This window comes from Paraphaeosphaeria sporulosa (genome assembly GCF_001642045.1).
Source record: "Paraphaeosphaeria sporulosa strain AP3s5-JAC2a unplaced genomic scaffold CC84scaffold_2, whole genome shotgun sequence".
In the NCBI taxonomy this organism is placed as follows: Eukaryota; Fungi; Ascomycota; class Dothideomycetes; order Pleosporales; family Didymosphaeriaceae; genus Paraphaeosphaeria; species Paraphaeosphaeria sporulosa.
Genome location: NW_017253361.1, coordinates 785,753 through 802,051, shown reverse-complemented (window position 1 = coordinate 802,051; position 16,299 = coordinate 785,753). Strand labels below are relative to the sequence as shown.

The 16,299-nt window shown below is 51.9% G+C and overlaps 5 protein-coding genes across 5 annotated transcripts; 3 read left to right on the top strand and 2 right to left on the bottom strand.

The window, feature by feature from the left end:
* Window positions 1-747: 747 nt before the first annotated feature.
* On the bottom strand, window positions 748-3,079 carry CC84DRAFT_1202195 (MFS general substrate transporter). The gene is made up of 9 exons (XM_018181756.1): window positions 2,685-3,079; window positions 2,402-2,632; window positions 2,337-2,352; window positions 2,040-2,286; window positions 1,859-1,984; window positions 1,671-1,814; window positions 1,453-1,622; window positions 1,377-1,402; window positions 748-1,326 (listed from the first exon to the last, which is right to left on the bottom strand). Exons 1-9 carry the CDS (start codon window positions 3,013-3,015, stop codon window positions 920-922), a joined length of 1,698 nt encoding a protein of 565 aa, XP_018039829.1. The 5' UTR covers window positions 3,016-3,079; the 3' UTR covers window positions 748-919.
* A 2,501-nt stretch (window positions 3,080-5,580) lies between these two features.
* CC84DRAFT_1081973 (cytochrome P450) lies at window positions 5,581-7,154 on the top strand (the record flags this gene model as incomplete). The annotated part of the gene is given in 6 exon segments (XM_018173958.1): window positions 5,581-5,631; window positions 5,686-5,872; window positions 6,018-6,101; window positions 6,147-6,283; window positions 6,303-6,693; window positions 6,745-7,154. Coding segments are annotated over 6 exon segments (1,260 nt in total), but the record flags the coding sequence as incomplete, so codon positions are not given.
* Window positions 7,155-8,693: 1,539 nt separating this feature from the next.
* Window positions 8,694-9,847, top strand: CC84DRAFT_1160612 (glycoside hydrolase family 75 protein). The gene has a single exon (XM_018177539.1). It carries the CDS (start codon window positions 8,977-8,979, stop codon window positions 9,757-9,759), a length of 783 nt encoding a protein of 260 aa, XP_018039827.1. The 5' UTR covers window positions 8,694-8,976; the 3' UTR covers window positions 9,760-9,847.
* Window positions 9,848-11,723: 1,876 nt separating this feature from the next.
* On the bottom strand, window positions 11,724-13,184 carry CC84DRAFT_1137143 (NAD(P)-binding protein). Its single transcript, XM_018176137.1, has 2 exons — window positions 12,783-13,184; window positions 11,724-12,674 (listed from the first exon to the last, which is right to left on the bottom strand). The coding sequence occupies exons 1-2, from the start codon at window positions 12,987-12,989 to the stop codon at window positions 11,844-11,846; spliced, it is 1,038 nt and encodes a 345-aa protein (XP_018039826.1). The 5' UTR covers window positions 12,990-13,184; the 3' UTR covers window positions 11,724-11,843.
* An 847-nt stretch (window positions 13,185-14,031) lies between these two features.
* On the top strand, window positions 14,032-16,028 carry CC84DRAFT_1137139 (uncharacterized protein). Its single transcript, XM_018176136.1, has 2 exons — window positions 14,032-15,210; window positions 15,265-16,028. The coding sequence occupies exons 1-2, from the start codon at window positions 14,176-14,178 to the stop codon at window positions 15,640-15,642; spliced, it is 1,413 nt and encodes a 470-aa protein (XP_018039825.1). The 5' UTR covers window positions 14,032-14,175; the 3' UTR covers window positions 15,643-16,028.
* Window positions 16,029-16,299: the final 271 nt, after the last annotated feature.

The window sequence follows — 16,299 nt, the reverse complement described above, 5'->3', positions numbered from 1 at the left end:
TTCAGCTGCAATACGACGAAGAGCTGCCCGGCCGGCATCTTAGGACATGGTGCCTTCCAGACTGTAAATAGTTTGGGCCCATGTACGAGCAAGGATATAAGGTGCGTCGATGCCGGTGGCATTGATCAGCGCTTTACTACAACATAGACAACTGCCATTGACTTGCTCGCCGTCATCGTGTGCGCTGATCTGGTCAATCAGCTGGTGCTTGAACCATGTGACAATGCATTGTCGATGGAATGTGTGCTTGCAGGGAACAGACAGGGCATCCTCGTCATCATCGTAGTCACCAAGACAAATCGAACAAAAAACATCGTCAGGCTTCTGCGCAGAGCGAAGATCCTGTTCGGTGAAAGTTAGGAGGTCAGGGATATTGCGTTCGATGGAAGTAGGATTTGAAATTGTAGGGGCCCTCCTTTTATAGTTGTCGTGTTAGGTGATAGATAGTAGAGAATCCCTTCTTGTGAGTGAACATTTCCAGATTGGTGAATTGGGTTCGAGAATTGTGATTGGGGCAAAGGGGGCTATATACAGCATAGAATTAAGAAGATCATGATACTGACTACATTGTGCAACGGTATTGAATGGCTCACTATGTGATAACAACAGATCGACGCCGAGAAACAATGTCTTCGATCACTCCTTCACCAGTACAATGTGCAGCACTCAAATCTAGTGAGAGCATTGGATGAATGTCCACGGTCGTGGCCGACACAAGCTCTCAACATAACCATACCTAACGATAGCAGTATTTTCATTTTTGAATATAGCGCCTCATGTTTTAACCCCTCTATGAACAGTGTGGACGCAGCGACTTTTCGACTCGCACATGTTGTAAAGAACCAACGATAGGGGTGGTTCAAACACCACTTCCAGTAGGTGCGCCCGCCAAATGAGGTTGAACATAAGATATAGCCCCTCAAACAGAGCTCACCGGCCGCTGAAAACCTCTAAGTTTAACCTCAATGTCCGAGATGTTTCTAGCATTCATTTTTTGCACCTCAGCTCGATTCCTGCGATCTTCTGCAACCTTCTTGATGTTCAACCACTGCATCCCGGCGGCAAATGGCAGCGCAAGACACGATCCCACCAGCGCGAGCACAAAAGTACCTTTCAACGACTCGGCGTAGGCTTCGCGTAATTTCCGGAGCGCCAGAGGACTTTGTGCGATGGCCGCGATACCTCCGGCACCGGCATCGATAACATCTTGTGGGGCTACTCCGCTGATGCTTTTTGGAATGTTGACACGGAGGTTGTTGAGAAGAAGGGTTTGACCGACGGAAACTGCGACTGCGCCTCCTAGTTGCCAGAAGAAAATCGCAATTGCTGCATGCCATTAGCACGGCAATATGGTGCCAGAATGCTGTAATACGGACCATTACCCGTCAAGGTATCGGCAGTTCTGCAAGATCTTTAGTAAGTCTTTCGCAATACGGAAAGAAGATAACCTACTCTAGCACTGCCTGTAGCGCAGTGTATGGCAGCTGTTGTGCCATACCTAGGCCAATTCGATGGACAACAACTATTGCTGCCCATCTTAATGTTGGCGTGTCAGCGTCAAATCGCGTCATAAATCCAGCCGCAATGCTACCAATTGCAGCTCCTACCACCATGAAAGGAACCTGCAAATTCTCAGTCGAGAAGATCGGGCATACGATCGGCATACATACATAATGGCCGAGCTTTGACACCAATGCACCCGTGATACCTATCGAGACGATCGTAGGCGCCACGTAGGCAAGCATGTTAATCCCGCTATGAGTTGCTGAGACACCCTGGATGGCTTGAAAATAAAGTGGGAGGTAGAACGCCAGCTATCAAGGTCAGCTTTGTAACACCAGGAAAGAACCCAACCTGCCGAAATACTCGCAACACCGAGGAAGAAGAGGACCATAGCACCCATGTAGACGGAACGAATCCTAACGATGCGAAAGGGTATCGTCGCGTATTCACCCAACTTCCATTGTGCGATAATGAAGATGATCTGTTCGGTACAATCAGAGTGGTAGCTAACCCATAGTGATTCTGGAAAGACTCGCCGTCAAAGTACCGAAGCAGATAAATAGACCGATAGACTTAGCACTATTCCAGGCCATAGTCCGACCTCCCCATTGCAGAGCAAGTAGAAGCGAGACGATGGCGCCCAGGAAGATGACAGTACTGATGAGGTCAAGATGCCGCAGCTTTTCACGAAGCGGTAGCTGTAGGTTTCCTTTATTTGTATCATTGCAGAGATGGCAGCAGGAGAAAACACCAACGGCCACAGTAAGACCGATCGGTATGTTGCTGTTATACTCAGCTTTTGACAATGGCGAGATGAGAGTAGAGAAACGAACATCCAAAAACACCACCCTAACCAAGTAAGTAGATGTTTACATGTCACAACACACATATTACTTACTCCAATTGGCATGATCAGTGAGTGCACCCCCTATAACAGGGCCCGCGGTCGCACTGATTGCAGCCGCTGCGGCGATAATACCCTGATACATGGGAACCTTTTCCAACTCTACGATGAAGCTTACGATTCCTAACGCTCCCTGCAGCAGTCCGGCGGCTCCGCACCCCAGCAAAGCTCGTCCGAAGATGAGAACCGGCGATGAGCTTGCGGTTGCGCATACTAGCGACCCGACTACATATATTCAGCAATAGGTTCGAAGGTTAGACTTACATAACTAACTCACTTTCGAAAAAAATTATAGAGACGACGTATACAGACTTCGCCGGGAAGTACTTATAAATGTTTCCGAAAAATGGCTGGAATGCGGTTATCGTTAGTAGATAGACAGCCGAATACCATGCAATGTCGTCCAAAGAATGAAATTCAGATGTGATCGCGGGTACTGCAACGCCGATGATGTTCATGTCCAATCCATAGAGCACTGCACCGAGACACAGCGAGGTAATAACGACGCCTAGCCGCCATGATGTGAGATGTTCTGGATCTTGGTCATCCTTCTCCAGATCATCACTGGATAATCGGTCATGCACTTTTTCCGGAGTCCTGAGGGCCATGTCTATGCGCTTATCGAGTGCGGGTGTAGGTTTATGGGCTGGAAGCACCGGGGCAAAGTGAGTGAGTCGGGCTGAATGTCCTCGATCTAGCAGACGCAAGAGTACTTTGGACCTAGAGGCGTCTCCTATCACCTAATCTGGAATGTTCATCTAGTGTATCCAATCACTGCGCCATGAAAAAATGGACTGTCCTAGAAAAATTGATACACGGCCACGGCTACTGCCATTCAGGCCCCCCATGTCTCGCATCCGGATGCAACCGACAACACGACTGAAATGGCTACTTAGCCCCACAGAGTAGCATGGAAAATCGCTGATTATTTCCAATATTGTACAATTTATAGTCACGCAATCGAAGGCCTTGCTGGCTTGTGTTCATGCGACAGGTCAACGTATTCGGCTGGCATTGCGAGACGCGTTTCACGATCAAGGCCGTAATGCATGTTTCGCATCGAGACTACGTAACTAGTGGCTCTTACCTCGCCGCTCCAGCTGCCATGTTTCGCAGTGAATTCCAAACAAAGTACGGACGCACCAGCGCGGCGTAAGTCGTAGCTTGATACTGTCTTCCGTAACTACAGCAACTACTCCTGCTGATAGCCCAACGCCATCCATCTTCGGGGACGAGCTCAGCCATTCCCGGATGTCCTATTTGTCCAGGAGGATTGCTATAAACGCATTAAGAGAGCGACGGGCAAGGAATCGACTGGGACAAAAAGTGTGACCCGCACCCAAAGGTCGGTAAGAAGGACTATTAGACAGCTTTGAATTGATGATGAAGCAACCCAATTGCACCTGTTTAAAGTTCAAGCACTAGATTCGGTATTACAGTGCAGTTCGGGGATTAGTAGCTGATGTGGAAATAGCTGACGTGTGTACATCAGAATGCGACTCACAATCTTGTTCCTGTTGTGGAGAATCCGAGTGTTAAATCCTTTATGGTCATCAATTCGGTCTTGACCACTGTGACGTGCTCGCAGTGCTAATCGCTATATGAGCGTTCGATGTCACACCAGATAAAGATGACAATCAAATTAGGGGATCACATCACGCCTGGATGTCTACCCGCAGCCGCTTCCATGGATCAGGAGTTGTTCTACACATTGATGACCAGATCGATCACATTCGCTGTGTAAGCAAACGAAAGTGAACCCATTCTTTTCGCGATGAATCATTTCATGGAAGCATCCAGTCGCCACAATCCGTCGATTTGTTCCTGAAACAGCTAGCGCAAGACCTTTCGTGCGGGAGTGGCGATGCAGCCGCAGATGGCGCTGCCTGGGGCACTAGACTCGCTGACACTTAACGTCCCCTTCAGCTCGATTGACGCTTCATTCGGCTTCAGAAGAAGCAGTGATACCCCGGCCGGAACGATGACACGTCGGACTGTAGTCGCACACGTATGTACGGGTCTGTACCCACTATTTGCGCTCTGGACGCATCTGACAAACACAAGATAATGCAAATTCGAACCTTAAGAGCTGACGCGCAATGTATCTGTCTGAATCTTAACACCCGTGCACGAATTGACTCATGATCGGGTTCAGAGACCAATTTGCCTCTTGCTGGACAGCCTGCCAGCAATGATGCTCATATGGCTGAAGGCCCGCTGTAGGTCTAGGAGACAGTTGAAAACGCCCAGAGTGATACCTACAACCGTTCCACTGGATATTTCCACCCACGGATCCCTGCCGCGGCCTACGATGGCGCATGTGCGAGAGGGTAACGTCCCGTCCGGCAGGTAGTCCGATTTCGACTGGGGGCCTAAAAATTGCGATGGGACAAACGCTCTTCAGACGTTCCGGGTAGCTTTGTCGTCGAGAGTCCAGGAAAAATCTGAGACCCGAGTGCTTGATTGCACCATAGGGGACGTTGACCGCGGAAGCGCGTCATACTGAGCCGCTGCCATCTGATCTGACACACCCTACGAAATTTCCCTGACGTATCTCTATCTGATCATGCATCGTATACCACGATAATCCTAGAGGTGGCATCCACGAGCTCAATATTCATGGAAAATCCATGTAGAGGCGGCGTAGCGGTCAAGTCCTCACCCAGTGCCACTTCAAAACCCTCTAAGCCTATGTAAGGCACGATTCGAGTCCCATAACCGACCAGCCTTCATTTCATCACTCGTACTCGACATCGCAGCTATTCCCCGTCCTTGAAACCACACCGAGCTTCTACAAAATCTCACATTCAGTTCTAGAGATCCACGTGACGCGCAGTATGGATATCGATGTACTGACCAACTTGGTCTTCTGGATGGTCAGCATCTTATATGCTGTGAACAGCTTTGGCTTCGATCAATTTGTAGGTTTTCTGGCGTTTATGCCATTCTTTAATTGACGCTGACACCATCGCTAGCTTTTTAAAGCATCTCCCTTTACGAGTTTGGGAAAATTTCTGGCAAGCACGAAGACAATCTTTGACGACTATGTACCACACCCCACAGCTCATACCAATTTTCGAGGATAATCTAACGACCCATAGAGTTCGGGAAGATACTACAAACCATGGAGTACCAATACGCCCATCATTGTGAGAGACAAGAGGCAGATCTTGGAGCTCAGCGAATCATCAACAGTGCTTTCACAGCGAGCTGTCTACGCTGATGTTAGTCTCCATTACTTAAATCTCTTCCCCGTTGCTAACTGAGCTACCATCTAGATGTTCGGCTTCAAACACACGCTGGGTAATTTTGATCACAATGAGCTCAACTCGCAGAAGTCGCGATTCTTTAGCCGTCTCATTCATATCAAAGGATCACAGAATCTGCCACATCTTTTCCCCCACGTCGAAAAGCGCGTCATTGAAAGCCTCGATGAACTACTTGCTGGAGCCAAGCCAGCCGCTCGTACGTACGAAAGCTCCCCTGCAGTACTAGGATTAACTTCTGAGTACATTGCATTCCCACAGGGTAGACAATACACAAGCAATTTGTACTCAGACTTTTACCATTTTGCTACAAAACCTTGGGCTAACTAAATGTTATATAGGAGGCGGCGTCACACTTCCAATTGCAGAGACCGTCCGCACCATGGCGTCAAGAGCGATGTGCGTTATGTTCTTTGGTGAAACTCTCTGTAAGCATTACCTCTCCGATTAGATAGTAATACTAATATCTGTAGCGCGTGACACTGTGTTCGCTAATGCACTTTTGCGACACCCTAAAGAGATGATATCCTGCATGGCAGCGTTTCAAATTACGCCTACTTTTATGTCCCCGTATGCCCAAACATCTTCGAGAATGACCTACGCTGACTGTGTTCAGCTATGTCCATAAGTTTCTCACCAAGGGAGGCAGATCGCAAAATCTGATACTCGAAAAGCTCGCAGACATCATGGGAGCCGGACGAGATGCATGGGACGAAAAGCCGGAGATGAAGAAGTTGACGCTCGCTTGGAATATGGCCGAGCTTACAGCGGATAACAAGTACTGGCAAGGGCCGGAGCATCTTGCGCAATCGCTACTTGGTATCTGGTTCGCCGCGGCGCATCAGCCATGGATGTTTCTCGACTTCATTATACTCATCCTAGCGGTCCGCCCAGATCTGCAAGAAGCGATCCGGCAAGAGGTTCGAGACTCAGGTCCGCTTGATTACAGTGTAATCCATCGTCTGCCACTCCTTGACAGTCTCATAAAGGAGGTCGTTCGATTGCATCCTCTTGATACCAGTACGTCTCACAAACCCTATGGAATGCCTCTGAGGCGCTGATAGTACTTAGTGGCCGTCCGACGGAAGGCTATGAGAGATTTCACCTTTACCACCGGGAACCGGCAATTTTGTCCGGCGGGTTCCACGGTCTGCGTCTCTGCCTACGATCAGATGCATGACGAGAAATTCTACCCACATCCAGATGACTTCCTACCCAGTCGCTTTGTGAACACGGAAGACCCTTTGCGTGGTGCCCAGTTCGTGGAAGTGTCGGAGAAGTATCCTATCTGGGGCTACGGCTCGCTTGCATGCCCCGGGCGTGTACATGCTTCCACGGTCATCAAGATTGTTATTTTGCAGATACTACAGCGTTTCGACATTAGCCTGGAGAACGAACAAGAGAGGCGTATGTGGTCTTGGGAAACTTTTACGATGCCTTATGAATCGACCAGGTTCGTTCTCAAGGAGAAATTTTGTTGACACGCGGGTTTGAAGACGCTCGGCTGGCGTTTAGTGTGCTGAGGTTTGTCGGAATCTCGAGAAGGGGACAATTTAATGGTAATTAAAACCTGGGTTGGGGTTGATAGATCCATGCACTCCCCCACGGCTTTGGGATACAAGTTCAGATTGGACCTCCTCAATCATGTTGTAATATTTTTTGAGCGTGGACCGTCACGCAGAATTCGCGTCTCTCCGAGCTTGATTAGCTAAAGACTCGTAACTCTAGAGCGTCCATCCCAAGCCTGCTTATTCCCACTGCCGTTGGATGTCAGCAATGTCTCATACTGGCCCTGGATCCGCCTCGCGAAATCTCAACCCCACTGCAGCCAAGAGATGGTCCAAAGATACGCGATCGTTTGTATAGAGACCGTGGCTATTGGCTAGGTCGGTTACGGCGTGAGATCAAAATATATGCTGCTTCCGGTCGGGGTGCGAAAAGAGGTGGGCAGGTGGAGCGCGGCAGCTCTATGAAGGCCAGTGCTTTTCATTGAGGACCGGTTCAACGAGGGACTACATCTTCAATAGCCAGCAGGGAGAGAACGAGTACGTTGATGGCACAGGTCGGTCTCGTTTGCCAGTCGGATAATCCCAGCGATGCGCTCTGTTTCCGGTGATGGTCAGCCATTCAATCATTCAAGACTCATTGCGTGTTTAAAATTTGCTCATCTTCTATATCGAATGTTGCGCATCGTGCTGGTTTTAACTTAGGTATTGGTGCGCTTGAATGGTCTGTAGCCTTCCGCACGAGTAATCTTCAGTATCCAAAGTCCTCTGCGCTCAACCCGTTTGGTAGACTTTCAACCGTCAACTAGCTGCCTATAGTAGCAAGGTGATCCTTAATCAATGATTTGGCAGCAGTCGTCTACTTGACTTGAACAAAATTCGATCCTAAACCCAATTCGACCTGGAAATGACCGCATAGTAGCGCATTTGCACGCCAGGCTTCCTTTTTCTGGCTATTCCTCGCATGATGCTTCCTGTGGCGGCCCCTGCTCCGGACGTTAGCGGAGACACGGCAAGCTTAATAAATTCCGCTACCCTAGTCACGCCGATCATGCTACACGGACCCATGCGATATGTAAGTCCCAGAATAGTACTGAGCAAGAGGTGTGGATATGGAGAGGTTGGTTTCAATGTGGAAGTGTGTCTTGGACAAGGTTATTCAGGTTGTGGGGGCGGCATGCTACGTACCGGAATAAGTGACGACCGCGCTTGAAGATCCCGTCCCTACACTCCTATCTGCTTTAAATCGTCCTCCAACATCAACATCGCAACATCTCAACGAACTTTGTGATTTCATGCACCTATTTGTGGAACCGCAATTTCGCAATTTCTCTATAGCTCCTGGCGCTGATTATCGGCCCCTAACGTGATGATGCTTACTCCTCGAGGAAGTCCGCTCGAACGTAGCCTAACGGAGCCTCGGCGTTTCACAAGATTGCGGAGTTTCGCGTGACTAATCTTGCATTTACGATCTGTAGTCGCTCGCGATTGGTTGGTTCCCCGTTGCAATGCGAAGGAATCTCAAAAGTGCCGTTCCGCCTGGCGATCAGCTACCGTCGGTTTGATGGTACTCCAGAACCGGTCAGAAATAGTTTTGCGAGTGGGTAATACGAGGCTGAGGGTTTTCATATAAAGGCCGAGGTAGGGCTTGGGAGCTGAACATCACAGACATCCGATTCCAGAATTCGCTTCTTCAGCCTGATACCTTCGCTTTTTCGCTCTTCCGCCCATTATACCGCGTACATACATTTGCAAAGACATTCCTTCGACTACCACAATTTTCTACTCAATTATCAAAATGCGCTCCACAGCCTCCCTCGCCATCCTCCTCGCCGGTGTCGCAGCTTGCCGCGAGGTCCCTTCCAACCTCAAATCTTTCTACGAATCCCACAAAGATGTCGATTGCGCCAACCCCATTTCCATCGAATACTCCTCTGGCCAAGGCGACGCCGACACGGTCTACTGCAAGGACGATGCCTCAGGTGCCGTCTTCTTGAAGGACACCTCCAACGGCTATGCGGACGCCGACATCGACTGCGATGGCGCGGGCATGGGCACCGGCGACTGCGGTGACGACCCGTCGGGCCAATCTATGACGGCGTTCAAGGACCTCGTGCAGGAATACTCTGGCGGCGCGATTGACGACTTGAACACGCACATCCACAACTTCGTTGTTCTGGGCAACGACAACAGTGCCGACGAGGGTGATGGCGGTGCGTCTTTCGATCCGACCAACGACGCCGACATTCAGCCTCTGAGCGTCGTTGCGGTTGTTTGCGGCGAGAAGCTTGTGTACGGAGTGTGGGGTGATGTCAATGGCGGAAAGGTTACGGGCGAGACCTCGCTCAGTCTCGCGAAACAGTGTTTCCCTGACGAGGGCTTGAGCGGAAACGCTGGACATGGAGATCACGATGTGTTGTACCTGGCATTCCCGGGTGAGGAGGCTATCGCCAAGGATGTGAACTGGGGTGCAAGCTCGGCCAAGGAGTTTGAGGCTAGTTTGGCGACGATTGGAGATGCGCTCGTGAAAAAGGTCGCTGCTGGACAGGCAAAGAGCAGGGTCATGCGAGCTGTCCTGTAGACGATGCATAGTACATGACGGTTGCTTAGTTCTGCAAGGAGAAATTCTAGATTGTATTAGTAGCGCGAGGCATATAAACTATGTTGCAACTGAAAATCTCCATCCACCAAACCATCGTCATAGGCGAGTTCGAATTACTACGTGCCATTCATTCCAATCCTATCAATTGACATAACGTAGACCCAGCCGTGGCGCAAGACCACCCCGTAGCGCAACCACCCCTTCAAATATGCATTTTGATTCTACCAACGTTGTTTCCAGAAAATACAGGTCCGACGGTCCGCAACTAACCCGATCGTTACACCGCCGAACAAGAACTGGCCTCAGGCATTTGCTAGGCGCCACCCGGACCTCAAACAGAGAATGAATAGGGCGATGGACTGGAACCGCCACGACAGGTTCACTCGATTATTGACAGAACCTGGAACAGCGGGGCCACTTCCAGCGTGAGCATCTGACCACTTGATAATCAACTTATGCATTGTGCTCTCGGTCAATGTGCGTACGGTTATAATGTCCCTCTCGAAGCCATCTCATCATCTTTGAACAACCCGTCAGAAAAGCGCAGCACTCTTTGTTCTCGACCAAACGGGTGTGGCGTATTTCTTTTGCAGCGTTTCATTGGGACTTCCCGATTTGTGTCAGCAAGGGTCGCGGATCGTTCTGATTGGAGGACATCGATCGGAGGTACCAGCCGGCTCATGATCGCGCATGAATTCATCGCCGCTAGCATCGCACAACTTCCTATTACATCTAAGTGACACTGTTGGTTAGTTCAGCTGGAGTACAGACAATGCATGGGTTTCAGTAGCAATAAATCCTTGGTGGTGGCTCGCGGTGAACGAGGCATGTTTTGCCACAAAGAACGACCGTCTCTGAATCAAGTAAGAAGGCGCCTATACGAGCGTAGTTTCTCTGTATGTGCATGGAAGGGTTTTAGAAATGGTCTTTGCATGCAACCCAGGGATTATATTACAGTATTGAAGGCGTGTGCGGCTTTGCTATCGCTTCAAAGCCGAAGTACCTATGGTTTGGTGCCTTACGAGAGTTGTTCCGCGACGAGTGGATCTACGTTATCACTGCAAGCAACAGCTTGTTCCTTGAGAAACCGACTCGGCACAATAACCTTTCCGAGTCATGCATTATGTGTCTATCAGACCGCCTAAACATCCATCTCAGTGTCATCCTCGATCGTATCAGTGGCCTTTTTGTCCGTCTACTTCGTTTTGACGTCCTAAGTTATATCCTCGCTCTCACACTTCTCACCCATAAAACTTCCACTCCTCAGACCTTGACGCGCAACCGCCTCATTGCCATTCTCCTGACTTGACTTAATTCTCGTGCTTTTGGTCGTCTCCGGTGCACCCGATTTCGTGATAGCCTTGATTGGTCTTGCTTTTGTTCACAGATTTGTCTCCACCTTCATGATCATGATTTTCCTGGAAGCTTCTACCGCTTTCCTTATTTGGTGCAATTACCAAGCCCTGACTAGATGCCGACCCAATCTTGAGAAATCTGCATGACGAGACGTTCGATGTGTGCGATGGTGTGACTTTCATCGGGTGTGAGGAGACCGGGTCTACGCGCTGCCATTGCAAGTGCGGAAGTTATCAACGAGACGGAAGTGCCTTTTGGATATCGAGAGTAGTGTATTTGGCGCGTTCTATTGGAGGAGGAAGTGCTGAAGGCCAATGCGGTACCATACATAGATGGCAGGAGTTTGCTCACGATCGGCTGTCACTTGCTACCCTACATTCCGCGATCTCCGATCTGGCACGTTGTCCACACCCAACTACTGGGCAAATTGATGGCAAGTCGCGAACGAGGGGCAGATGGAGACAGGATAGAGTCGAGGGAAGCGTGATGGAGAGGACGTGGCAGGAACAAGGCTAGCTTGTACCGGAACGGACACAAGTGTCAATGGACTTGCGATGAGTCTGGGGATCACGGTATCGAGGAACAACGCAATACTTCTGGTACTGCATGACGTTGCGCTAATTGTCTGAGTCCGGTTGTTAACCCCAGATATGCAATACCTTCAGCGTATCATCCTCGACCATTGACTTGATACCATCTCATTGTGCTTAAGACGCCACAGTCCCCGCATACCGGCTCGCCTTACCCAGCCCCTCTTCCTTGAGCAGCTCAGGTAGTTCGTCCTCGACCCAACTCTCCCAGATACCTTTTTCTTTGGCTTCCCAACCCAGTTCTCTTAACCTCACCGCCCGACTCCGACTATTCAGTCCAATCACCGCCCCCGTATATTCCCCAAATAGCTCTTCCCAGTCCTCCTCGCTATATTCCTTGGGCTCGGCGTTCTCCAGGAGGCCCCTATCCTTCAGCGACTTGCCCACCTGCTCGGCAACTTCGCGCCAACTGAACTCCTTCCCGTTCTCGCAGAAGAAATAGGGGTTCTGCAATAATACCGAAGCCGGCGACTCCTCCATGTGGTGCAGCAAGACGATGTACGCCCGCGCAAGATCCAGTACATGGATCTGGCTTTCCACGCTCAGTCCCTTGCCAACATGCCCTGCGAACCCGTGCTTCAGCGCAAACCTTGCAACAGTGGGGACCTGAATAGTAAGCCTCCTGTGCTGCGGATTGAAACCGTAGATCTCGGGAGGTATCATGATGGCCAGTTTCGCTTTGTCGCCGAGCTCCTTGGAGGCGCGCACGATGGCGAGGTCGATTTGGCGGTGGGGTGCGGTGTCGGGAAGCTTGTTGATGCTCTCCGGGTCGTTGTCGTAGTATATCTTGTCGGATTTGTAGGCCCCGAAGGCGTCATCGTCGAGGACGGAGGTGCCGGAGGTGTGGATGAAGATTGTGGACTTGGAGGCGGCAGCGCGCTGTTTGATGCCGTCTAGGACGGCCTCCACAGAAGGCAGGTGGTCGGCGGTTGCGGTGTGAATGATAATCTGTAGGCGTTAGAATTGCGTTGGAGTGCGCCTTCCTCAACATGATGTGTCCACGTGACCTTCCAGGCTGTTCATTCCCTCCTTGAAAGACAATGGCAGGAAACGTACGTCGTGTTCGAGCACATGCTTGACAATCAAGCCATGGTCGTTGAGATCGCCCTTCACAGCCAGCGCACCCGACGTCCTGATCTGCTCGGCATGCTTGTCCCGTCGAACGAGGCCGGTGACTGTGTAGCCCTCTCCGACCAGGAGCTCCAGGACGTTCCAACCGATGAAGCCCGGGCCGATGATGAAGACTTTGTTGGCTGTGTTCATGGTGTGTAGGTTGCTGGAATGATTCTAGCTGTGCTCTTGAATGCTGTATAGCCGGCGAAGGGTCGATCGGGCTGTATTTGAGCATTGAGGCCATGCATGCATTTCTAAGCGGGGTGGAGAGAGGACGTGGCGTATAGTATCCCACGGCGGGGTCACTTCCGCGCCTGGGGAGAATATTGGAAATTGATGGTCAAGATATCACAGGACGAAGCAGCTTGAGGCTTGCGGTGGAGAAAGTTACAGGGGACCTGCAGCCGTTTTGGGTAAGCCTTAGATTGTTAGTGCGTGGGAGTGTAAAGGTGTTAGTAAGCAGCTTCTGGTGCGGTGCCGTCCACTTGGCTCTGCCACAGGAACGTGGCCAAGCACGTCGTCGAGCGAATTCCGCGTGTTACAGCAGCATGTTGACGCAGTGCGATGTGTAGATGGAAGCGTAGCAAACGAATTGTGAGAACAGTTTTGACAGCCCCTCAGTGTCTGATGCTTGGCAATGCCGGAGCATCAGAGTGAAGCAGCGGATCTGAGGCTGGGCAAGGTCTCGAAGAGTGTAAACGCGTAACTCGAACAGAAGGTACACTGGTGCTCAGAGAGTAGATTGTCCATGGGACATTGGATTCACTCTCTCCTTCACCGTCCTTGCTTGCTGAACAGGGCTCAGGTTCGAAGAGATTGGCCATCACCTCGGCCATCTCATCCAGCATCCACTCGCGAATCAGAGCTGCCACAGGGTCTGTAGACTGCCTCGTATAGGGATTAGAAGCCACTGTTCCGTAGTTGCACGGCGGTCGAGATGATTCGGACCCATCCCTTGCGTGCGCGGCGGCGGCACAAAGGTGTGGCAGCTCGAGCAGCGGCAGCCACGATGAGTGCAACGCGCCGCAGTGAGCTGGATAGAACGGCGTGGCAGGGCGTTGAGGGCGTGTCGGCGGGCAGAGATGCGGCCATGATTCGTCTGGTCGTTCGCGGTGGCTTGACGGGCACGGACCGCTTGTGTGGCTGTCTTCGCGCCTCGCGGAGTCTCCCTGAATCGGTTTCTTGGGATTCCATCATGGACCCCAGTTTGACAGCTTTCGGCCTGACAGCGGCGATGCGCCCTCGTTGACACCAAGCACCCCCCAATTCGCACCGCACACGCTCGCCCGCTCGCTGCGCGCCCTCCCCGGACCAGACGCAACCGCGCGTCGCCGCCATGGCCTTCATCACCGCGCTGCCCCTGCGCCTCTCGCGACGGCCAGCCAGAGTGCTGCTGGGCGGTCTCCTTTTTGTCTTCTTCATCCTCACCCTCACCCGCCGGCGGACCGCGCCCGCACCCGCGCCGCCGTCGGTGCACTACAAGGCAAACACAAAGAGCTTCTTCCCGCCGCTCAAGCACAAGGCCGGCCTCGACCCCGACTTCTGCGAAAACTTCCCCACGAAGCAGCTCGACGACATCCAGGTCGTCCTCAAGACGGGCGCCGCCGACGGGCCCAAGCTGAAGGCGCACCTGGCCACCATCACCTCGTGCATCCCGAATCTGCTCATCGTGTCCGACCACGAGCAGAAGATTGGCCAGTACAACGTAATCGACGTCCTCGCCGAGCTGCCCCTCTCGTACGCCGAAGGCAACAACGACTTCAAAACATATACAAACAACAAGAAGGCGCAGGCCGAGGGCGACACGGTCAACTATTCGCAGGCGGGATGGAGGCTCGACCGCTTCAAGTTCCTGCCCATGGTCGACAAGGCCTATGCCGTCAACCCCAAGGCCAAGTGGTACGTCTTCCTCGAGTCCGACGTCTACTTCTTCTGGGACACGCTCTTCCGCCTGCTCGACCAGTTCGACCCTACTGAGCCGCACTACCTCGGCGCTCCAAGCCCCGGTTCCGACGACCGCTGGTTTGCGTACGGCGGCGCTGGCTTCGTTACGTCGCAGGGCCTGATGAAGAAGCTCTACGTGCCAAAGACTGAGGCAGGCGCCACCGCATCACCGGAGACGAAGCTGGCCGTGAAGTACGAGAAGATGGTCAAGGAAGACTGCTGCGGAGACGCTGTGCTCGCATACGCAATCCAGAACACGACCGGCGTGAAGATGGAGTCGCTCTACCCGACGTTTGCGGGCGAGGAGCTCAAGGACGTTTCAATCGACAAGGACAGGTGGTGTGTACCGCTGCTCTCGCTCCACAGAGTCGCGCCCGAAAACATGGAGTCGCTGTGGAAGTGGGAGCGCACACGGACCTACAACCAAGTATGCTACATATCCCCCGACCCGTCCTTGGGCAGCATTGACTGACATGAGCAGAAACCATTCGTTTACTCCTCCCTCCTCGCATACACGCATTCCTTCCTCCGCGAAGGTGCCAGCAAGGACTGGTGGGACAACCTCTCCGTCGCGCCCGTCCCGAACGACCGCCCGGCCCACAAGAACCCTGGCTCGTGCGGCTCAGAGTGCGAAAAAGACCGCAACTGCCTCCAATGGTCGCATTCACAGACGGTATGCCGCTGGGCCAACTATATCAAACTCGGCAACGCCGTGGACAGCGAGAACGGCGGGCAGGGCATGATGTCCAGCGGGTGGGAGCTCAAAAAGATGGCCGAGCTAGGCTTCAAGGTCGATGAGGAGAGCGACATTAACGACACGTGCGAGGAGGCGACCTGGGTCAAGGCGACAATCCGATGAGCCCCACGCTCGCGCGGCGCGGGCGGACACGAATGATATGCAGGCGTTCGGCTCGCGGGCGGTCTGTTACAGCTGGCTTGTTTTCACGCATGGCGTTCCGGTATCATCACATCACATCGCACTACACCACAGCACCTTTGGGCATTGGCCTGGCTTCGCACTACTCGCATTCACGACGATATTGGGGGAAGAGGGCGCCATCTGCGCGGAACTGTACTGTACGGTTTGTTGGGGAGGAGAGGATGGAAGAGCATGTTCTGGTTCATAGCTAGGGATCTGCAGACGGATATTTTTTGGACATAGAGAGGGGCATACGGCCAAAGCCCCCCTCGTTTGCATGTATTCTATGGGGTGGAGGCGTTGGACCGATTACTCTAATCTATCGCATTTTGTGTTCAATTACTCCTGCAGCCTCATGAAATCAGCGCGACGCCACTTGATCTGAGCTTGTTTATTTCTAAACTAGACTCAACATCAAATCTCCCCACGCTACGATTGATATCGCCGCCTGGCACCCTGCCACATGGGGCACCCTCCTCTTAGACAATTGTGGGACGCCCAAGAACGACCGGATGTATGGTTCGCCTCGACGATGTCAGCCATGTTTCCCGTTTGCTTGTACCGGCTCTCAAGCATGTTGCCAAGGTTATTCAAATA

What these genes read in the sequence shown, in the direction of transcription:
- CC84DRAFT_1137139 (XM_018176136.1), top strand. Translation starts at nt 14,176, where the DNA reads ATGGCCTTCATCACCGCGCTGCCCCTGCGCCTCTCGCGACGGCCAGCC. An exon ending in GCACACGGACCTACAACCAA is followed by an intron (nt 15,211 to 15,264) that starts GTATGCTACATA and finishes TGACATGAGCAG; the next exon opens with AAACCATTCGTTTACTCCTC.
- CC84DRAFT_1160612 (XM_018177539.1), top strand. Translation starts at nt 8,977, where the DNA reads ATGCGCTCCACAGCCTCCCTCGCCATCCTCCTCGCCGGTGTCGCAGCT.
- CC84DRAFT_1137143 (XM_018176137.1), bottom strand. Translation starts at nt 12,989, where the DNA reads ATGAACACAGCCAACAAAGTCTTCATCATCGGCCCGGGCTTCATCGGT. An exon ending in AGCATGTGCTCGAACACGAC is followed by an intron (nt 12,675 to 12,782) that starts GTACGTTTCCTG and finishes TAACGCCTACAG; the next exon opens with ATTATCATTCACACCGCAAC.
- CC84DRAFT_1202195 (XM_018181756.1), bottom strand. Translation starts at nt 3,015, where the DNA reads ATGGCCCTCAGGACTCCGGAAAAAGTGCATGACCGATTATCCAGTGAT. An exon ending in CTCTATAATTTTTTTCGAAA is followed by an intron (nt 2,633 to 2,684) that starts GTGAGTTAGTTA and finishes GAATATATGTAG; the next exon opens with TCGGGTCGCTAGTATGCGCA. An exon ending in TCTGCTTCGGTACTTTGACG is followed by an intron (nt 1,985 to 2,039) that starts GCGAGTCTTTCC and finishes TGTACCGAACAG; the next exon opens with ATCATCTTCATTATCGCACA.